At 41.1% G+C, this 24,109-nt stretch overlaps 1 protein-coding gene across 1 annotated transcript in view; it reads right to left on the bottom strand.

The window, feature by feature from the left end:
* The window catches only part of myo10 (myosin X), a 163,300-nt gene that overhangs the window by 69,189 nt on the left and 70,002 nt on the right, over positions 1-24,109 (bottom strand). The window contains exon 4 of the mRNA XM_087831244.1: positions 2,396-2,583. Coding sequence (XP_087687370.1) covers positions 2,396-2,583 — 188 coding nt within the window. The remainder of the gene's footprint in view (positions 1-2,395; positions 2,584-24,109) is intronic.

Below are 24,109 nucleotides of genomic sequence, written 5' to 3'. Positions count from 1 at the left end.
ACCTCATGATCCAGGTGATGGGACACCAGCAGCAGTGCAATGCAGACGCCGGCACTGAACCGGCTCTTCCTCCTCTTTTAAGAGCCAACTCACACTTGTGTAGCATTACAAGCTAAATTTGGGGATGATTTTTATGGGAAGGCATTCAGAGCGGACAGAATCTGTGGGCTGCATCTGCCAACGTTTCTAAGTTTGGGCGCAACAGTGGCAGCTTTTGGAAAAGGCTGTGAAAATGAGTCATGGTGAAAATTTCCACTTGACATTTTGGCTGATAAATCATGTGATGTGGATCATAGAGATGTTTTGTGTGGTAGATGGTCAGGCCCTCGATGGTGACGACTATAGAGGTGCAACTTAAACCATCAGCAACACAGAAGGAATTAAACACAATCGGCTAATTAATGTTTCATTAATGTTTAACGCAAACAACAAAATCCCAGCTACTTAACTTTCTGCTTTCCCCGCAAACTTAAACCGGTTCAAGTTTAAAGGAAACATGTGTGCCTCGTTATCCCCAACGCCAATTAAGCGAACCAAACAAGGCTGTAAACTAATGCCGGCTAATCCTAAGAAAACTGCAGCACTTTTGCCTGAAGCAGCAGACGGAGACTCACCTCTCCAGCACCATGTTTATTTCTTTCTGCTTCAGATACGAGCTCTAAACAGTCTTCAGAAATGTGGGGATTTCAGTTTCCAAACTCTCAACACATTTTAATATGCTCTGACCTGTAGATGAAAACATGACACGCATTTCATAACGGAAGAAACAGAAATGTGAAGCTAGAATTTTAAGCGACAGCTGATGAGCAAACTGTCACAGGAAAAGCTGATAGAGCCATTCTGGCTCAATAATCTCATATCAAAGCAATAATGTGTCTAACACACAGTGTACCACCTTTTTTGTGCTCTTAATTTATTTGCTCCTCTTTACAACTACTTTGCTGGCAACTAGGGATGCAACGATACCAATTTTTCCAAACCGATACGATACCGATACTTGGATCTGAGTACTTGCCGATACAGAGTACAAAAACCGATACTTCTACCACACACACACACACACACACACAAATGCAATGAATTGTAAGACAGGTTTTATTTTATTCTCTGCTGATAAAAAATAAAATCTTAATAAAAATGACCACAAAAAAATTTCAAGTGAAAAATAAGCACTTCTGTTAAATTATTGCAGAGTCTCCACATTGTAATTTAACAAAATATCACTGAACTATTGGCACTGTCTCGAGCTTTCAGAATAATAAATAAACACTTCTGTTCATTTATTATATTTCATATCGCAGCTCGAGTATGCTGAGAAGACGGTGCAATCCTATGTTTTCCACGACCGGCATTGGCTGGTCATCCAGAGCGATAAAATGAGTCAGAGCCTCTGTTATTTTAACTGCCCGTGGATTTTCTCTTGACATTTTTCCAAAACCTGAGTTAAAGTTGGCTGTTCCACACTGCTGACATTTTGTTTAGCCTAGCTACAGCAGCCTCCAGTTTCTCTTTTTTATCTGGAGCTGCCAGTCTCACTCGTCTAACCCTGTGCCTGTTTAGCGCGGGATGTCCCCCTAGTGGCCAATCTAAAAAACTACAACAGAAATGACAAGCCACCCTCTGATTAATGAAATAAGTTGGTATCGGTTCATGGTATCGGTTAACTTTTACAAGTATGAGTACACACACATTTTACAGTATCGGCCCCGATACCCGATACCAGTATCGGTATCGGTGCATCCCTACTGGCAACAATACAATGTTGCAACAGGAAGTTGAATGCCCACGTATTCAGGATACCTTGATGACAACTAACAACAATTCCCACGCACTCAAACTCAGACACAACTCCTGTATCCGTCCTTCACTAAATTAGCAGCCAAACATTATCATATCTGAGTTACAAAAATAGCTCCTTTTTAACTTAGTAGGAAGAGAACGTCTGTGTGTGTCGATAGAACAATGGAGCCACAGTCGACGTGAAAGTTGTCCAACTGAAATCAAAGAGGAAGGATGTTGGGACGGAAGGGAGCAGACAGAGGATGGCGATAGAAAGAGAGATCCTCAGAGGTGCAGCCAAAGCGCTGAGGAGACTTGAAACCAGATGAAGGAGTTTGGGACTCTGTGGGGGGTTTTTTCAAAGGACCAATAAGGATGCTTGATAAAACCTCAGGCAAAAATGGTGCTGATCTTCTAAATGTGAACCATCAAGTCTGCAAAAGCTGTAAAACAATAACGAAATATTTAAAATATTCCAACTTTTCACACTCTGCCCTGTAGTAGCCACGAGACTTTACATGAGTTTGCTTCAACTCTGCTGTGTTTTTGTAAACCCATTAAAACTTCCGGAGATTCAAAAACAAATAAAATACATTCACAAAAACAGATCACACACCTGATCAGGACACACTGGTTCTGCAGCCTCTTCCACAGCGAGCGGTAGCACTCGTTGGCGATGGCAAAGATGTGCGGGGAGATTTCACCGAGGTGGTGCTGACTGTACATCTCCACAGCGGGTCGGTCGTACAGGCCGGCGAGCGGCTGGTAAGGGTTGACTGCTGCCAGGATGGAACCGATGTATGTCTGTGGATCAACGAGGTAAATGATCAATAATTACGCAGACAGAAAGCAAATAAATCAAATTTCACCTGAATGTTTTAAGTAAAGGTGAAAGAGAAACGTGAAACAATACTATCATGATGCATTACACGATAACAAGATTCAACGATTCTGCGATACTCCGATGAAAATTTACTTATTCAAATACAGACATTTTTAATGCGTCAGTTCAATTAATAAGCCCATACTGTCCTTCTCTTCACTGTTCCCCAACAGTTTCATCTTCTGTGTTGCTAATTAGCAAAGTTCTGCTCATTTTATCTTCATTTGACTAACAAGCACCACCATGAGGAGCCATGAACAGTGTTGGGAAGGTTACTTTTAAAATGTATTCCATTACAGATTACAGAATACATGCCCCAAAATGTATTCTGTAACGTATTCCGTTACGTTACTCAATGAGAGTAACGTATTCTGAATACTTTGGATTACTTAATATATTATCATGCTGTTTACAACTACATGAATGTACTATTGCTGTGATTTATTACTGTTACTGAAGGTCCGCAGCTCCGAACCGTAGTAAAGGGACCTCTGGCTAATACGGTGGGTTCTGTGTCGGCTCGTAGCTGAAAACTAGCTTTACTTTGTTGTCTGGGTCAACTTTGCTAGCAGAGACAGAGAGAGGCGTTGAAAGGCTGCTCCAACAGAACTTATTGTTTCAGAGGAAAACACGAACACGGTGTACAGTCGAGTCTTAATAGCTTACTTACAGCTGGGCTTGTCAGGCTCTCTTCTTGGCTGCAGTGGTTATTATTATATTTACATGCTTCCAGCTCCCGTTTCTGCTCGATGACAGCTCGTACTTTTCCTTTTTCTCCCTCCCTCGCTCACAGACACATAACGTGTATGGCAGTCCATTCTCCCTGCAGCACGGACTACACTGCCCATGATGCTACATTCTTTAGAGCTATACCTGTAGCATTCTGCCTATTAGCTTAGCACAACAACAACAACAGGCGCTCTCTCACCCAGGAAACACGCAGGGAGAGAGCGTCACCCTGTAACCATGGCAACCGTAACGCTGCCGCCTGAAACAACAGAACGTAGCTGTCAAACAAAACCCAAACAGTCCTGACCCGCCACAATATGAAACAGGGAAGTACCGCCGTGTAATCCATTTATTTCAACAAAGTAACTGTATTCTAAATACCACCTTTTTAAACGGTAACTGTAACGGAATACAGTTACTCATATTTTGTATTTTAAATACGTAACGGCGGTACATGTATTCCAATACTCCCCAACACTGGCTATGAAGTAGTGAACCTGGGTAATTATATTCGATACCAGCTATTGGTGCTGTAGAGGAAGCTTCCCCCCCCCTCATTTCAAAGTATGAACATTTGCACAGCATCCATTCTTCTCTAATGATAACTCTCTTGACCTGCATGTCGTTACTCGCCATCTGCCGAACAAAGATCGGAGCAAATCATCTCTGCTGCCCGTCACTGCTCAGGTGGAAGCACAGAGAGGCCGAAGGCTGCACTTTAATCCAATTTCTCAGACAGAAACACAGAGTCGTAAAACCCTTATTAAGTTCCCAGGAAGGTGGACAGCAGCAAACATCAAGCAGCCAAACATGTGACCTCAGTGATGAACACTCTTTTACAGCTTCCACTCAGGCTGTCAAAAAGCCCAGCAGCACGGCATTCAGCACACTTGACCTTTTGCTTTTATTTTCACTGCTGAGAAGCAGACTCGAGGTTTTCCAAATTAGTTTCAGATTTCAAAGTTCAAAGCAAAACAAACCAAGCTGCTGAAATAGAAGCTCGTGAAGCCAGAAGAAATCTTGGCTGAAGCTTCGGTGCTGTGGTGCTGACTGATGGATAACTAGGCAGGCTTGGGAAGAAAAAAAAAAAAGGCAGCGCATCAGCGTGCATCTGTGAGAAAACATCTGGATATTCCTCGGTTTGAAAAGTTGCAACGGTTACAGCAGAATTAACCGGATTCTCACAGTTACTCGAACTGGGCAGGAAAAGAGGTAATGCTGTCAGAAATGCTCGTCCTCAACCGTGAAGGTCTGAGCATTTGCAAAGGTTAGAGAGGCATTAAGCCGATTTTTCACATCCACTTCAGCATAAAAATAGTAACACTGTCAAAACCTGTGTATTCTAAAAGGTAAACACAGAGAGAAGCTTTCCATCCCGCATAGAAGAAAACTAAATCCTTAATTGGTCTTTCCACTAACACAAAAACACTGGAACAGTAAAGGTCATTCACTTTGGAAATGCTACCATTGTTGGTTTACCCCAAACAAGCTTCTTTTGTGAGAAAACCCCTGAGAAACATGCGCAAATACTTTTAAAGTGCCTACATTTACAACACAAGTACACACATTTCCAGCCTGGTACTACTCATAGTCAGCTTTGACTGACAGGTGCTAACTGTGGGTGCTAGCTGCTTCACCTCAGCTAATAACAGTCACTCAAATGGACTGCTTGATCTTGTCTGTGCTGTTGATGTTACCTGTTTTAGTGGAATTACCTGACAAGTAATGTAGCCTGTGGCTTGTAACTGAGCACTCCACTCTGATTCAGATATGACTGCTCGAGTTTCAAAAATCCCAGTCAGCAACAACCAAAACTTATCGCTTCCAAACGGGACTTCACAAACAAGTGTGTGACATCACAGTCAGAGATGGGCAGTAACGCGTTACTTGTAACACTAATCCGATTACTTTTTTCAAGTAACGAGTAAAGTAAGGGATTACTATTGCAAAAACCGTAATTAGATTACTTTTACTTTCCCGTAGGAACGCTGCGTTACTGCGTTACTAAAACCGTGATTTTTTTGCGAGAATGTCTCATGACAGTGACGTAAGCGAGTGCGACGTTCGTGACAACAGCTGTGTGCAGATCAACAATGGATCATATATCGAGTGCAGAGAGAGTATGAGCGTGCAGCGTTTAAAGCGTGGAAGTACTGACCTTACTTTGAGTTTGATTCCATAAAAAGTGACAAAAACATTAGTGTCCGTTGTGCGTGGGAAGAAAACTTCTTTTTACAGCGAAAAAAACCCTAAACTTCCGAGCAAGCACCGAGTAGCTACGACGTAATGGGAAACTCACAGAGAAACTCGCGGATTCTTCCACTGACCGCTGCACACCTGCACCAGGGTAACCCTCCGCCTACCCCACTCCTGCTTTACAGGTGAAAATAGAGCAACAGGACCGCTAGTCTTTGACTTTATTTATTTTCTGCTGTGTTTTACTTGCATCTATTTGAAAGACTGAGTGTAAACACACAAAATATTTTATTTTATGAGCTGGAATGTGCAGAAAATAGGTTTAAATGTTAAACTAATTTCTTCCAGTCAGTGAATGTTGCATATAATTAAATTTTTGCTTGATGCATAAAGTTAAAAGATTAAAACTAATAAAACAAGTTTTAAAAAGAGACTTTTCCATTTGATTACATTTTGTATGATGATTATGTAGAAAAAGTAGAATTGGGCTGAAAGATCTATCACTTTATCACCTATTCAGGTTGTAAATCATGTTTTTAAAAAGTAACTAAGTAACTAAGTAATTAATTACTTTTGAAAATAAGTAATCAGTAAAGTAACGGGATTACTTTTTGGGGGAAGTAAACAGTAATTAGTTACTGATTACTTTTTTCAAGTAACTTGACCAACACTGATCACAGTTGCTGCGTCCATCTTTTATATACAGTGTATGATCCTGACACATGTTAACTCATCGGGACATGCCACTGTACAATTTCAGCAGCAGTCATAGAAATATTGGTTTCACAATCAGCACATGCTCACATTCTGATGCATAATGTGGTTTTTAAACCAGGAAGAAAAAAAACACAATCCAAACAATTTATGGCCACATAAATATCGAGCTAAACACAATCGCTACATGTAATGTGGCGATCTTTCAAACCTCATATCTCTTTATTTCATTTTTATGTCTCTGAATTCCTGAAGGAAATTCCTTAAGTTAAGTTTGCTAAGTGCTCTATGAAATATACCAGCTTACTGTCTCTGTCTGCTGCTGTTGTGGAAACCAAAAGGGATTTCTAGAGCATTTTTTTTAAATTGAAGACTTCTCAAATATGGCTTTAAACATCTATTAACAATAGTGAAGCTGATCCTCAACACCAGGTTAATCTGGGAATTACCGTTTTAATGAACTGACTGCTTATCTGGCCTATAAATGTAATGTGACCAGTGTTGGTCAACTTACTTGAAAAAAGTAAATCATTAACTAATTACTGATTACTTCCCCTCAAAAGTAATCCAATTACTTTACTGATTACTTATTTTCAAAAGTAATTAATTACTTAGTTACTTAGTTTTTAAAAACACGATTTACAACCTGAATAGGTGATAAAGTGATAGATCTTTCAGCCCAATTCTACTTTTTCTGCATAATCATCATACAAAATGTAATCAAATGGAAAAGTCTCTTTTTAAAACTTGTTTTATTCGTTTTAATCTTTTAACTTTATGCATCAAGCAAAAATTTAATTATATGCCGCAGTGGTCAGTGGAAGAATCCGCGAGTTTCTCTGTGAGTTTCCCATTACGTCGTAGCTACTCGGTGCTTGCTCGGAAGTTTAGGGGTTTTTTTCGCTGTAAAAAGAAGTTTTCTTCCCACGCACAACGGACACTAATGTTTTTGTCACTTTTTATGGAATCAAACTCAAAGTAAGGTCAGTACTTCCACGCTTTAAACGCTGCACGCTCATACTCTCTCTGCACTCGATATATCATCCATTGTTGATCTGCACACAGCTGTTGTCACGAACGTCGCACTCGCTTACGTCACTGTCATGAGACGTTCTCGTTTTAGTAACGCAGTAACGCAGCGTTCCTACGGGAAAGTAACGGTAATCTAATTACCGTTTTTGCAATAGTAATCCCTTACTTTACTTGTTACTTAAAAAAGTAATCAGATTACAGTAACGCGTTCATCTCTGAAGGTGAAGCTGACTTACCATGAACATTCATTCAAACAACAGAATCGGCTCATGTGAGAAAACAAACGTTTGGTCAATAATAAAAGTAACACATTTTCTAACAGGCACAAGAGTTGCAGGTAAATTACCTGCTGTGACTCAACAACCACTTTTGCCGAGAAAAGAGCCACACAGGCAATCTGCAGTGAGGTGAAAGCAGTCGTTAGCAGCTCCCTCGCTGCTCATATTTCTTCAGGGGAAATGCCCACTCATTTTCTACTTAAAAGGCACAGTAATAATAAACCTCACACTTTCCCCTCTAATCTCTGCAAACACGGACAAAGATAACATTTTTGATCACGCTATCAAAATTAACGACAACCTTTCTGCCGGCGCAACTTGGATGTAAAGTGAAAATCTCATTACAGCAGTGCACGGTGTTCCCATGTTCCCATAACACACACATTAGCTTCTGAGAGTCTGTTGCCTGGAGGAGGAAAAGAAATGCATTTAGGAGAAAGAGAGTGGGACATTTTGATCCACAGAGCATCTACGTCCTCTGCAGCTACACGGCTCGACTGTCTTCTATCCTGTTGATCTCGCCTGGTTCCCACTGACAGACAACAGCATGTGAAAACAAACAGGACCGCCGGTTTTCTGTCTAACATTTGCTCTGTTCCTTCAGCTTGATTTATTAAAGCCTGTTTTCTTGCTGTATTTTTTTATTTCCTTTAATACAGTTAGTCAAACTCTTTATCAGATTAGCGAACAGCACCAAGAGGACATAGAAGCACATACATATTACAAACAGAAGGCCCTTTTTCCTCAATAAAGGGGTTGATCAGGGAAAAAAAGCCTCAACACTATTGGCTCTGGACAAGCAGAAAAAAAACGTGTGTTTATAACCAGCCTGAGGTGAAAGCGTGCGCAGAGCTCAGAAGTGGAGTGGAACTCAAATTACAACCATAATAGCCATAATTAGGCTAATAGGCATACCGATGTACAGAGCGTGGAAAGAATACCAACAATAACATCACACTGGAAATGCAGTTTCTGATGAGCAGTCTGTTGCAGTCGGACACTAACGACTTTGAGCTGAAAGGAAATATTTACAGAGGGTTTCTCAGGAATGAAGAAAACAGCTTCTCTCTTCCAGGTTTTTAATTTTCCAAAGACCAAGTCATGACCAACCATCAACCAACAGTTGATAACAAATACGAGAAAACACCAAACCGTTGGTTGGAGCTAAAAGACGCAGTTCAGTCATTAAATGTTTTAAAAAGCATCAGCTAACATGCTTGCACCACAGGAAGTGAGCTGATGGTTGTAGGAGCAGTGCTGTAGATGCAGTGGCATTAGGTTACGATCATACAGACTTCAGGAGTCGCCGCTCCCAACAGATCTGAGAGAAGAGTTAAAGCTGTGGGAGCGTCTTCTGGCACCAGGTTAGACGACCATGTACCAAAAAATCGGTTAAAATTCTGATTGTTCATAGTACTGCTTGAAAAAACACGTCAACTGAAATGAATACCTAACACTCCCTGAAGCTCACACATACATTTCAGCACATTGAGAAAGACCATTTGATCTCTAATTCTACAAAGCCCCTGTAATGTCTGATTACACCCATGCAACACAAGCAAAGGCAACGGGCTTGTCGATTTACAGCAAGAAATTAAGCTGATCCAGGTGGAATAAAGTACAAATATGATTCTGCCAAGTTCCTTCCTGTTAAAAGGGAGTTTTTCCTTCCTGCTGTCGCCTAAGCAATCATCTGTTTGTTGGGGGTCTCTTTCAAACACTATCGGGCTTTTTTCCTTACAGTACAAATTATCTTAAAAGAACTTTTGTTGTGATTTGATGCTGCATGAATAACCTTGAACTATCAACTATCTTTTTATACTTTTGGACCTATCACTCCTTCCTGGTTAGACATAAGATAACCCAAACAAAGGCAATGGGTTTGTCAATTTACAGCACGAAATTAAGATGATCCAGGTGATTGATAAATGTATTTTTGTCTGCTTATTTTGTTGGTTTTTGTTTTTTGCCCTTAATCCCCGTCCCTCTTCCCCGCTGTTTTTCTTACCCTCTTTCTTTTCCCCAGTCAAATCTGTCCCGTACTTAGCAAGTGAAAATGAAATAAAATAAACAATAAAAGGTGAATCAAATAGACCATTACGGCAAGGCCAGGCTGTTCTCACTCCCGAGGCGTAACATGCCGACGTTTTGTCACGTCCCGCGGTGTTCCTGAGTAACGCGAAAGGAGACCTTCGGCGTTCTTATGGTACGCGGCGGGTTATGGCTGAAATCCAGTGCAAGGACGCTCCCGCGGTAATAGACGTTCCAGCCCTGTATTCCAGCCCTAAACCTAACCTTATCCCACCCTAACCATAACCTTTTTCCTCACCTTAAACAGGACTTTAATGATGTTAAATAGCGTGTTTCTAAGCGATTTGAAGAAAAAGAGCGAACATGTGTAGAGTGAGTCCATACGGTTCTCATATCTCCTCATTTTTTTCCGAGGTCGTCATTTAGGAACGTGGTGGGTAGCCGAAAACGTAATATGTTGACGATTTGTCACCTAGCATAAAATGTTACGCTTTGGGAGTGAGAACGTGTTGGCAAGGCTGGGATGGTCCATTTGGGAAAGAAAATCCGTCGACATCTTTCTTCGCCTTTAGACAATAATTCTGATGGCAAAAGAGCCAAACGGGACAGGCAGAAAAAAAAAGAAAGAAATGAAGCTGACCATGTGGAAAAAAGTACAAATATGATTCTGCCAAGTTCCTTCCTGTTAAAAGGGAGTTTTTCCTTCCTGCTGTTGCCTAAGCAATCATCTGTTTGTTGGGGGTCTCTTTCAAACACGATCGGGCTTTTTTCCTTACAGTACAAATTATCTTAAAAGAACTTTTGTTGTGATTTGATGCTACATGAATAACCTTGAACTATCAACTATCTTTTTATACTTTTGGACCTATCACTCCTTCCTGGTTAGACATAAGATAACCCAAACAACAGAGGCGAGATGTTCTTAAACACTGCTTCACAATAACCGTACAAGATAACACAAGAAAGAGGTGATGAAGAGGTCTGCTTGGAGTCCACACTCACTGTACTCCTCCTCTTCCTATACAAACATCTTTATCACCTGCACTGCTCATTAAGCTCCTCCTATTAATCTTTCTATTCAAAGATCCTACTGACTCACTGACCTACATTTGGCCCGGATGCAAAAACATTTGAATGGCCGTTGAGATGACATTTACATGACAAATGGCAGGTCTGGGCTATCCCGCCTGTGCAAATCAGCACAGTACAGGGATGGTGTGTCATAATAATATAGAGTGGATCATAAAGGTCTGTGTGTTATACAATGTGGCAGCGCTCTGCTCAGGTGAAGGAATCAGTTTCTGCACATAAAAGCAGAGAAGTCTGTCTTCAGTGTAAACAGTTTACAGTTGATCTAATCTCTGGCTCTGAGGCTCACATGCATCGATCAGACCATCCTGTAAACCTCTTTGCAGATGCTTATGTAGTGTCATGTATTGTTTGGGATTTTTATATCACAGTGTGTGGAGAAAGTAGACGGAGAAACACTCTGTGATTTGCACTTTTGCACCTTCTGACAGCTGGAACAGTCCAACACATCGTAAGTCTTACTTGTATACAATACGCTTTACAGTAAGGTGAACACGGCACCAGCTACAATGAGCTCAATATTTCCGTGTATCTTTTGACAGTCTTTCCCTGCTGTCCACTCTGACACGGTTTAAAGGTGCACGGGGAAAATATTTTTTATATTTGTCAGCAGTTTTTATGATGATCTTAGTGTCTGTATTTGCCCCAGAAAGGAAAATGAATAATCCTCTTGTCTGTCCCATAACCTTTGTCCATAATATCAGTATTTAAACACCTTCATAGGAAATTGTCACGTTTTAGAGAATTTATTAAGATCTTTTGATCCTAAGAAAGATATCCAGTCACCTTCAAGTCAAATAACATGTTACAAAGAATATCATTTGTGGCTATAGATGCAAGTAAAAATTGCCAAACTTAAGAAAAAACTCAAGGACGTGCCTTAAACTTGCATCCTTTCTAAGCTCCTTGCAACTTACAGGAGTCATGAGGAGTGATTCTTATAAGTAAGCACCAGAAAGCAGGAAGCACAGATGCTGTAACAGAAAGTAGACACTCGCGTGAATATTTTCACGTCTCAATCTCTTGTTACAAGTCTTATTAAGCACAGCCTGATTTTTTTCCCCAAATTATGGTCACCATCTATGGCAGGGGTGGGCAACTCCAGGCCCCGAGGGCCGGTGTCCTGCAGGTTTTAGATCTCACCTTGGGTCAACACACCTGAATCACATGATTAGTTCGTTACCAGGCCTCTGGAGAACTAATTTAGCCATTTAAATCAGGTGTATTGGTTCAAGGACGCATCTAAAACCTGCAGGGACACCGGCCCTCGAGGCCTGGAGTTGCCCGCCCCTGATCTAGAGCACCGTATACCTCAGGGTAGTGCTGTCTTGTGATTCACATGGTGTGACTTTTAGCATATATGGCTACAGGTCGCTACCTTCTCAGTAAGATCTGTCCCTCACTTGTAGTGTCTAGTTTCTAAAAGCCATGATAATAAAACCCCAGACTTTAAAAACCAAACTAAAACATATGATGGTCTTTTTTGCGTTTCTATTTGGTTCAAAAACCTTAATCTGTCGAGTAAAGTGACATCTGATAGTCTGTAAAACCGACCAGTGGACAAAAAACCCACAAAAAACCTTCAACCCCTTTCTTTAAAAAAAAAGAAAAGAAACATGACAAGGAAAGTAATATTTAAGCACGAGTCTAAAGGGCAAAGTTCACATAAAACAGTTAGTGCTGCTTCAAGTTAGAGAAGAAATAAATAATAAAACAGCCTTAGGGAAAATTTGTGCCTAACTCGATGAATTACAAACATTTGGACCCAATTACATCCCCCTGTTGGTCCGTCGTGGTAACAGTCTCCCTGGCAGCACCCCAGCTGTGACTCTCATCAGAAGCCCGCCCTGCTGGCTGATGTGATTAACTGCGGCCCCTCATCCTGCATGTGCGGCGTCGAATGCTTGCAGTCATTCCACCGAGGTGACCCGAGTAATGCGATAGCCACTTTTTACAGTGTTTGTTTGAAGTGCTTAACCTGTGGGACTCATAGCAGTGGACGCAAAGTTTTTTAACACCGTGATGGCTGCCCCAAAAGAAGAAGTCACCTGGATGAGTGACGAAACATTTCCCCGACTTTCTGGGATTTCCTTACCTGGATGGTCGAGCATGCATCATTTGTATTTGGGCAGCATTCATTATCTATGTTTTATACTAATACTGGGTAAAAAGAAAAGTATAACGTAGTATTTAAGCATGTTCTGGCTCTTTCTCTGGTCAGGTTCATTTTCATTTCTGTCATCAGCCTCATTGGAGCAGCAGGAAAAAGTTTCCAGTTAAGTCTACAGTTCAAAAACTGACAAGATGCAGTCAAAGTGAAACATTTTCAATAAAGGAAGCCGAACGTTTTAATGAGTTGGCAGAGACCCAATAAAAGCTAAGAGCACAGTGAATATTGAAACAAGATAAATGTCAATGTCATCTGCGTCAGCTTATTCCACTGCCCACACATGGCAGCAGAAATGAGCCTTAAAGTGACGCCCAAGAAAAATAAGATGAAAGCTCCACAGGTGTGTAAAGAAACGAGATCCATGCTCTGTCCAGATATTCCTTTGGAGGTTTCTTCCCTTTCTTGTACTGTGTGTGTGTGTGTGTGTGTGTGTGTGTGTGTGTGTGTGTGTGTGTGTGTGTGTGTGTGTGTGTGTGTGTGTGTGTGTGTGTGTGTGTGTGCAAGAGAAACCCAGGGGAAAATCAGCTGTTTGGATTATTGGCCTATATAAATAAAACTGACTTCTCTCAAATGTATTGCATTACAGTGGATTCCAATGAAACATTTTTCAGTTACACAAACAATAATACATCTTAATCTGCTCTTTATTCAGCGTGTTCCAGAGAAATAATGGCTTCTTTAAAAAATATGATTAAATCAGCTGCTTCTGTTCTGAAACTCTGCTTTCCCCAAATCCCAAAGAAAGCAGCAGCAGCAGCCCCAGTATCAAAGTTTATAAGATTAACATTTTGTTTTCTCTGCTCTTTTTGCAGACTCAGCGTAGAGATGATAAGCTAACACTAGCAAGCTACATTAGCTGTATGGGTCTCTGCACAGAAACCTGCTCATCAGTGCTAATTAGTGGATTAATGAGCCACTCATTAAAACTAGAACATAGATTGCGTGGATGGGTTTTACCTCAAAGCAGGAGACATTCATTTGTAAGATAATGTAATTAAAAAGGCTACAACTAGGGATGGGTACCGGTATCCGGTGCCATCATGGCACCGGTTCTGACATAAACGGTAGTAACCAGACCGAAAAGCAGCGCACATTTCAGTGCTTTATTTTCCTGAGCTGTGATACACTTTAGATTCCAGCCAATCATTTTACGTTTCTGAGGATAGTAGGCGGGTCCAGGTACGTACGTTCTTTTAGAGCAGAGCTACAGATTAAAAATGCCCAAGGCCAAGCGGTCAAAGTCTGGCTGTACTTCACAGCAAAAGATGCAAACTCAGCAGCTGCAACAAGTGCTTTAAGCTGATACTGTGATACTGTCAAAGGAGGTAACACCTCGAATCTGATGAAACACCTGGCGACGCATAGCGTTTTTTTAAAAGCTGAGAAATGCGCCGTATTTGATAGCTTGCTGCGAGACCTCACACCGAGCACATCTACTGCGGGTGTGGTGCCTGTTATCGACCCGGAGTTGGCAACATCCCCCAAAAACCCGAAGAGGAGAGTCCTGGCCCCTAGCCCTGCCAGTGTAGCAGAAATGATGAGGATGATGATGCAGCAGCAGCCGTTCTTCTCTGCGTGAGTAGCTTAATGTTGTTCGTGTGTAATTTACGTTGAGTAGGCTAACCACGTTATTACATTAATGCATGTAAGGTGAACTAGCAAACATCATCATAGCTACATGCGGCTGTCTTCTTGTTTGATGGCAGATACTCCCTTCACCCTGGACAAAAAGGCTAAAATGACCAAAGAAAAAGTGGAAAACAGTTAAACATGAGAGGTTTTTGGACAAAGTTTGTGTTTTTTCCATTGTTTAAGCTGCTTCCAGCCAAGAGTGATACCATATATGCCCCATAGCTGCAGAAAAGGCTAACATTGTTATCTTTTTACAAAAAAACAGCTGAACATGAGAGGTTTTTGGACCAATTTTGTGTTCTCCATTCTTTAAGCACCGGTTTGAGCACCGTTTAAGCACCGGCACCATTTCAAAAGTACCGGTTTGGCACCGGTATCGGATAAAACCTAAACGATACCCATCCCTAGCTACAACAGACATGTTGGAGACGTCCAGTTCTGTGACTAGCAGACAGTTCACACCTACAGCTGCATAGCTCAGCAGCACTGCTCCTAATTTTTCACCAAAAATCCAAAATGCTGATTTTAAAAAGCATTACACAGATAATGTTCGGATTACTTTTACATAAACATTTTGCATATTGATCGCAATGTTGGTCGATTTTTTACCACGAATCTTCGTACATCATCCCATTCGTATTTGATTTGTAGCTGAACTCTTTTTCAAAGAGTATAACTATAAACGTTCTACAACCAACAAATCTGTGCAGAGTCCCCGATAATCAAAATAGGATTGCGGATAAAAGTATCACGTTACATTTTGACATCGTGTTCCTTCTATTCAAGAACTAAAAACAGCTGACAAATGCAGATATCTTCTCAAACTGACCTCCGCTTAATCTTTTCCCCCCCTGACAGATAGCAGTAATAGACGCTGGAGCGCCTTTATGTTTATAGAAAGGCGTCAGTGGCTGATGATGGTGTAACTGTAGAGCAGAGAAAGGCATGCGGGGCGTCAGAACCTTCCAAAAAAAAAAAAGAAGAAAAGATGCCTCTGAGACAGAGCCAGATAAATTCACAGAGAAGGAAATGAAGTCCAGATGGGGAAAAAAACCCTGCAGGATCAGAAGAAAAGCATCAGCAAACCTGCGTTACTGACGGCAGGAAATGTACGAGCGAGGGGAGCGAGGGGGGAATATTCTGCAGAGTTACTGTGTCACAAGACACACATTCCTTTGCATTTGTTACACTTGGCATTTAAAGGCATCGTGATCCGCTGTTTAGGTTTAATGTTGCTGCTGATGCACACGCGTGAAAGAAAGGAGATGCCCATTTATTTTTGAAGCGATGCGGTTTTTCCGAGTTCCCGGGAACACAAAACTGTCAACAGCTTGTGAAACGTGCAGGTTTTGCTTCAGCTTTTCTTACAAATGAAAAAAAAAAAATCCCTGTAGAAACGTGATATTATACATCACATACTGTAGTGAGTAGGAGCTTGCGAGTTCATTGCTGTGCTGACATGGATCTAATAAACCTGGGCAGGAAGTTGGATGCATGTCTGCTGTATAACGATAATCAGAGCCAACACGGCTGTCATGGCTCCGTTATTCGTCTCCACGCTACGTCCTCTTTGGCACGGCCATGGTAACAGCTGGAGGATACATCATACACAAAAAGCTTCTGCTACCACAACTCAACTGGATTTTGGAATCCCAAGCATTTTACTTCCATCTATAAGCTCTGAGTCTGTTTTGTCTTCATGCTAACAGCACATCAGTTCATGCTGCAAGTCGCACTGTGAGACGCTTATCCTTAATTTCAGTTGCAGAGTTGTTGACTCTTCACATTCCCTCCTTCATGTTAGTCAACTTTTATGTGGCCTGTGTGACATTTTTGGAAGGAAAACAGTTTGAATTGTCAAGCATGCATTTTTTATCATTTGTGGTTGGGGTCGTCGCTAATGAAACTGAACATGTGTATAATGGCAAAGAACAACTTCTGCATGTCTCTAAAGCACAAACGCCATTAGATGCATTGAGAACAACAGTTGTTTTAATTTTCTAGTTGAAAAAAATAAGACACCTTAACTATTTTTTGCCTTTTTACGGCTTTATTTGAAAGGGTGCATTGAGCTTAACCGGCGCCAGAAACCTTAACTTTAACCAGTGAAAGTTACCTTATTGGTTTGCTTCTGAAACTGTGTGTTTTTGGTGTACAGTCCCCATTTAGCATCATCTTTGTAGCTGTAGGCATTACAAAAGATTTATTGTTACTAATAACAAGTTTCAAATGAGTTTCAGATAAGCTAAGCTAAATCCAGCCCACATTAACCGACGTCTGCTGATTCAGCAGATTCTTCACATTCAATTAGCAAATATGATAAAGAAAAGTTGAGTCCTTAAGCTGCTTTAGTTTGCTGCACAGCTGCAAGCTGCTTTGTAGTCCGCCTTGTGGCCTGGTTGTTTCTGTACGGAGGTCCTGTGATTGCTCAAAGACACAAAGTCACACCACCAAGTTCTAACTCGACATATAAGTGTTCATCAGTCTCATTAATGTTCATGAATCAATGGTGTCAGTGCACTGCTGATCAAACTTTCTAACTAGAAATTAAACACTTCGCATAAATGGGCTATGTAAGTTTAAATCACACCGCAGGAGTAGTGGTTAGACTCGAGATTGTTTGTCCAAAACCACATCTTAACGAAGCTAAAACGATAAGTCATAGATATGAGCCTGAAAGAAAGATCTAATCAACCAAGCCTGGAGTAATCTGTACACCAGATTCCAGACAAATCTGTTTCTCGCTCTTCAAGATAACTCAACAAATAACAGATGGGTGGACGAACTTCAGCCACAAAGTAACTAGCAAACCAAACCAAACTAGCAACTCAAAGGAAGTGAGATCAGCACATGTTATTCATAGACATGTATGCATGTGTAACGCTGGACGTTTCCTCACATCTGACAGTAATCACAACTCTTCAGCTTTGGCTGAAATCTCTAAAAATGGAAAAAGGACTAAACTGGGTTTGGATTTCAGAGTCTCTGAAGGAGTTTGTGTGTGTGGCTTAATCCCAAACCCAGCAGATATGTATGAAAACGAGTGAAACATAATCCAACCCAGCTAAAATATTGATCTGAAAGGAAAATGCCACATAAACAGTCATTTTAGAGCTTGCATCATCCGGATTTTTTCAGATATTAAGACGTGACCCCAAAGCGGGATTTCAAAACACCAAACCAGCCTTTCTACTGCTATAAAGCCACATTCCAAGCATAGCTTCTTTGTTTGCAAGTACTTCAGATAATAATGAGAGCATTAGAAGTTTGTCCATGTGTAATCTGGTTTTGAGCAGTCGATCTCATTGTCAGCACAGACTTTCTACACATTCTGGACCTCTTCCTCCCCCGTTTATCCTCACAGCTATGACTCAAGAGCTTGTGAAAGCGGAGCAGCAGCTGCCTGTTGCAGTCTGTCAGCGGGCCGGCAGCAGACATGCAGACTTGTCAAAATAACCGAAGCGAGCGACGAGACAGATTTTGCTCTGTGCTGAATCTGCCTGAGAGGGCAGAGACTCTGATCAAACCTATTACGAGGACGTGATTTAGTAGCTGTTTCTCAGGTATCCTCTCTGAACTATGAAGAAGCATTTTTGTGCCGCTCTACCTGATGATCCATCTGCTGTCATCTCGATTCTGATTGATTACAAAGGCCGTTTACTCCCACCCCTGTGGTTACAGTTAATTGTTCTGTAGGCGGGGTTGGGGTTACGGTTAGGGCAGAAATCACCGGTTCTCTTATAACCCAAAATGTTAAAGAACATGCTGTAGCTTAGCCTCAGTGTCACCACTAAGACATCTGAGCTGAATGTTGCTTGAAACTCAGTTGTCTCTTTTATTCGATCCATTATATTTCGTTCTCTTAACTCCTCACATGCACTGCAAGGACTGTTTTTGTCTGCATGTCAAAATAAACTGTTTTTCAAAACCAAAAGAAGGGAGTCTAACAGACAAACATATTTTAGATTTCTCAGATTCTCATGTGATGAAGGATTCCTCGTGTCTGCAGGAACGTTCTTCAATGCCCTTTCTGCAGATCGTCCTCTCCAGAACAGACAGCGTCTCCAACCCTCTATCCAATTTTGCTAATGTGTGTATCTTACATTGAGCATCAGTGCAGACCCACAGTTCATCCACAGACTGAAATGAACCCTTTTAGCTCTTAAAGTCTCCCTCTCGTCTGATTGGTTGCCCCTCACAAACTTAGGATTTTAAACACCAAGTGGATTGGTTTGAGATGATATAGCCCAACTTTGGGAAACCAGGATTTTAGAGCAGTCTGAATTTTTGTACATACACTAAACCAAACTTGTGGCCCTGTTCAGGATAAGCACCATAACATCACAGTGTCTTTAAGATAGAAAACAAAGAAAAGCAGCCACTTTAACTTTGGGCCGTTTGCTCAGGTTAAAGTGCTCTGATTCTTAGATTTCTGGGGGAGGATGGGCTCATCTCCTTATACCCATTTCTATTTTTGTTTTTTAAAAAAAACATTTTGTTGTATAGTTTAAAAAGTAGCTGCAGATCCAACGAGCCTTGGAGCTTGTGGCCAGAAGATGAAGAGTTGTGTATGAAAGTATTATGTAAGCTTTCATGTAAGAAGGTCCAAACTTTCATCTTTATATCCATGTTCCCATGACCATGTGATCAGGCACTAAGAGCACATATACCAGCAATTGTTCAAATGCAAATCTGTTACTTCTCATTCCAATCAATCAACAATCAGAGTTTTCTGAGTGTAAACAGAAAAAAACTGTACGGGGATCTGCTGCCATCACGTGACATCGTCCTATTTATGCTTATAGCACATGGACACGAAAATATTCCTGGTTGGACTAAAGAGTTCCTGATTGGATGAACCCCCCTGCAGATTGTGTGTGTGTGTGTGTGTGTGTGTGTGTGTGTAGAGAGAAATGAGCGGGAGGTCACAGAAAATTATTGATGGGATGGGGGGACAGAGAAAAAAAGAACAGCATGTGATAGAAAAATGAATGTCAGTGTGTTTGAAAGAAGGACCGTGGGGTTCAGACGAGTCAGAGATTTCTGAGTTAAAGAATGTTTGTGTGTGTGTGTGTGTGTGCATGTGTGTGTGTGTGTGTGTGTGTGTGTGTGTGCATGTGTGTGTGTGTGTGTGAAGCGGAGTCTTTTGGCCCAGATCCCTTGTTTAGAAATAGGGTAGTAGCTCTGGTGGTGTGTGTGCGTGTGTGTGTGCATGTGTGTGTGTGTGTGTGTGTGTACGCGCTTGCAGTGGAATCTGCAGAGGAGACGAGTGAGGCCACCAGTCGACAGCACAGCTGGTTACAATCACAGCAACTAAACACTGTACACACACACACACACACACACACACACACACACACACACACACAGGCCTGGTAGCCTCTGGGACGACTCCCCTGTCTATGTAATGGTGCTGCTAGCAGCTCTGATGCAGTTTAGCTGAAACAAAAATATTTTTCTGTCAAACCAACCAGAAAAAGCTCAAAATAATCACTTCTGGATTTTTACACCATCAAAAATCAACATGTGGCCCCAAAAAGTACGAACTATAATTGAGATTTTGCTTGCTTTGTTCTGAGTGTGCACTTCTTAAAAGGTAAACATATAGATACCCCATCATCGTCATCACCATACAACTTTCTTTGAGCCCAGAGATTTATTCATTGTGGCCATTTAATTATGTGATTGCAGCAGGTTTGTACTCATCTATCAAAACCACAGATTCCCCCACTGTATTGTGTTCTCTCCATGTTCTCTGTGTCCACATCCACGCTTGGCTTTTTAACGGATGTTTGACAAGGACTTGTGTGATTTGTCCGGCTGGAATGCTTTCAGATGTATTGTGCTGTTTGGATTAACAACAAAACAGAGTTTTGTAATGTTCTTCAAGCTTCACCACAAGTTTAAGTTTTATCCAAAGCCCTTTACAGCGAGTAGAACAAGCCTTGAAATCTGCTTCATTATCCTGTAAATATAATTCAAAATATGGAGCTTTAAAAGATATTTTGGCTACAGGGCTGCTGAGAAAATCCACCAAGGCTCTTTATTCATATGTTGAATTTATGCATCACCTTGTTCTGTTTTTCACTGCATGTACTTTTCCTGGAATATAAACTCTATATATGGCTCCTTTGCAATGAATAAATTTTATTATAACAACTGAAGAAGAAAAAAGAGAGAGAAGAAGAAGCCCGAGGAAAGCAAAGGAGAAGAGGATGAGTAGTGGTGGTAGTAACAGACCCCTCTAAATCACTCTGAACCCTTTAAACTGGGGTGTGACCAGTTTCATATTTGATCCTTGATGCAGCAGAAACTGTTGTCGGCTCTCTGACTTCAGTATTGTGTTTATAGCTCTTCCCTTTGGTTAACCATGACCCTCTCCATTAAAACATTCCCTCTAATTTTCCCCTCTTTCCAGCTTCTGGCCCAAAGAAAAAAATGTCAGGCCAGAGATTGGGTGGCTGTGATGAATTGATTGGATAATTTCGACCATACGGGAGCATTCAGATGTGATTAAAGTAACAAGATGGCATTTGTCAAAGGTTAGCGCGACTGTTGCGTACAGAGAGCACAATGCCGCCTTTGTTGGCGGCTCGTTTCGCTGGTTTGTTCTTTAAACCATAAGCACAAAATGAGACGGTAATGGTTGAGAGCCATTTCTCCCACATATTCCTTTGTGTTTCACCGGAGCAGGAGGGTTTGAAAGGTTTCTTTACTTTAACTAGGATGGGCAGCAACAGAGCTGCTTGTTTGCTAGCTCACTGTGCAAGGCAGGACAATGCATACACCTAAAACGTTGCAAGGACAATAACACAAGGCAGATATCATGTGTTCAAGGAGGAGTAATCAACATTATGGTAACTAGGGCTGCCACGATTAGTCGACTATCAAAATCGTCGACGACTGATTTAATAGTCGACGCGTCGTTTGAAGCTTTGTAAGATCACAAAAGACGCAGGAATAAGTAGTAGGATTTAAGAGTGTAATAACGGACTGAAACAGAAGATGGCAGCACTGCATGTACAAGGATGCCAGCTGCTGTTAAACCCGAAGAAGAAGAAGTAGCGCAGCCCAGCTCAGTTTCCAACAATGGTGGCAGCTAGTTAGTTTTAATATTACTCTTATTATTCTTTCTGGGTCACAAAATAAATGTTTAACATATTTTCAGGCGAGAATGTAGCTGTGTAAACCTCAAATATCTGCTCAGTTTATCAAGACACCACATATTTTCAAAAGCGCTCCGACGTTTTCGGAGACGTCTGTTAGCCACTAGCTCGATAGTTAGCCGGGGGCTAGGCTAACTAGAGCCGTGAGAACACCGGACTCCCGGTAAATCGTTTTCAAACCCACCGCCGTCTTTTGCTACTCAGGTTAAACATGATATATAAGTCACTTAGATAACTTAAAAATGTTATTGTTTGGCCTTTTTTTAGTATTTTATTTGTTCCTGAGTAAATCGGTTTGGCTGAGATTAAAGTTGTAGTTTTTACACAGCTGAATAAACATCAAGCAGACAGCTGATTATCAGAAGTGTGAGATGCTGGAGAATATACTCCGGTGTCCTGTTATATTTTAGATAACAAGGAGTTTATTAAACTTCACCAAAACAATCTGCAAATTTCATTAAAATTCAATAAACTATCATCTTGTCTTTATTTTTAGTTAGCACAGACCTTAAACACTTAAAGCTGTAAGCTAATGATAGTTATATAAGAGCAGATGCTGCTGGTGCAATAAGCTGTACGTTTTACGTCCAATGGATGATGATCTGATTAGTCGACTAATCGCAAAAATAATTGGTGACTAGTCGACTATCAAAATAATCGTTTGTGGCAGCCCTAATGGTAACATCCTGTCATCAACACTCCTGGTTACAGTTACTACTGTTCACACGGGCACTAACTAGCACGATGAGACTTATTAACTTGGATTAACCAAGAAAATCACCTTCTTTTGGTCCCTTTAGCATCTCAACTGTTCTTTCTCACAACTTGGGAGATTAATCCAGCACCTGCAGGCTGGAACACCAGCCTCTAAAGCCCAAATAAACTCTAATTGTGTTCCCTCTCACTTGGCACTTTTCTGTTTTTGGCTGCCAAACAAGGACCACCATTACGTGGCGTCCAGTTTCTAACAAACGTCTGATTGAAAGGGACTCAAACTCCTTCGCCTTATTTGGTTTGGTGCTTTTCATCGCCTGGTCAACAGCGCAAACATGGAAACACCAGAAACAAGCACAACAATACTTTAAACCTCTCAAAAACAGAGTGGAACAGTAAAAGTTTATGCAAATAACCACACTAACCACAGGCTAAATAACAAGGCTAAATTCATCTGAAACTCTTTGGTCACAGTGCAGTAATGTTTAAGAATTCAACCACCTGCATAAATACGCTGCAAAGGAGTCACAAGGCCGCCATTTCTGAGAGAATAAAACGATCCAAGCAAAATAGTTAACTTAGTGTTTGGACTGTTTAACAGGGTTAAAACTGTCCAACTGTGTAACCCCAGCCCTGCATTATAAAATGAACTCCCTTAGATTGAATGCAAAAATAAAAACAGCAGGCAGCAACCTTTGAGGTAAGGGTTCAGATCAAAAATGTTATATAGACAGAGACACAAATCTCTTCCTAAGAAAAAAGGGAAAAATACAACTTGAAGCTGTGAAAAACCATTTCAAAGTGCCAAAGACCTTAGCCAGGTCTGAAGACTTCTCTTCTAACAAGATAGTAACTCACAGTGTAAATCTTTAAAGAACAAAAAGCAGCGATTTCTTGTACAAACCAGCCAAAGCTCAGAAAGAAAAAAGAAACGCTTGCCCTGCATTTGGGCAGCGGTTAGGGTGTGGCTTAGGTGCCAGCACGGATGAGCCAATGTCTGAGGGAATGTGAGACAGCTTTTTTAAGGGCACTAGTGTGTGTCTATGCTGGGAAATGGGACATGTGTGCTCTTACACAGAGAACAATGGCAGGTGTTCATGTGGTTTTACAAAGCAAGTAAAAACAAACCCTTTTAAGTAGGTAACAGCAATTTGTTTATGGTTATATTTATGCAGCTATTTTAAATTCTTTTAACATTTTATAATTAGGTCATTCTTTAACCCTGTCATGTATGAATTATGACAACCTCAATCAGGATTTTTGGCTTAAGTATTTTTATTCATCTTTTCATTCCTAGAGACGAATAAAAATACTTAATGAAGGGATTAAATAACAATAATTACAATGACACACATCATCATCACACATCTATAGTCAGTGTTGGGGAGTAACGGAATACATGTACCGCCGTTACGTATTTAAATTACAAAATATGAGTAACTGTATTCCGTTACAGTTACCGTTTAAAAAGGTGGTATTTAGAATACAGTTACTTTGTTGAAATAAATGGATTACACGGCGGTACTTCCCTGTTTCATATTGTGGCGGGTCAGGACTGTTTGGGTTTTGTTTGACAGCTACGTTCTGTTGTTCCAGGCGGCAGCGTTACGGTTGCCATGGTTACAGGGTGACGCTCTCTCTCTCTGCCTGTTTCCTGGGTGAGAGAGCACCTGTTGTTGTTGTGCTAAGCTAACAG

The sequence above is a fragment of the Neolamprologus brichardi genome, chromosome 18, assembly GCF_056152115.1.
Source record: "Neolamprologus brichardi isolate AB-2024 chromosome 18, ASM5615211v1, whole genome shotgun sequence".
NCBI classification, from domain to species: domain Eukaryota; kingdom Metazoa; phylum Chordata; class Actinopteri; order Cichliformes; family Cichlidae; genus Neolamprologus; species Neolamprologus brichardi.
The sequence above is the reverse complement of the archived record's forward strand: the minus strand, read 5'-3'. Positions and strand labels throughout refer to the sequence as shown.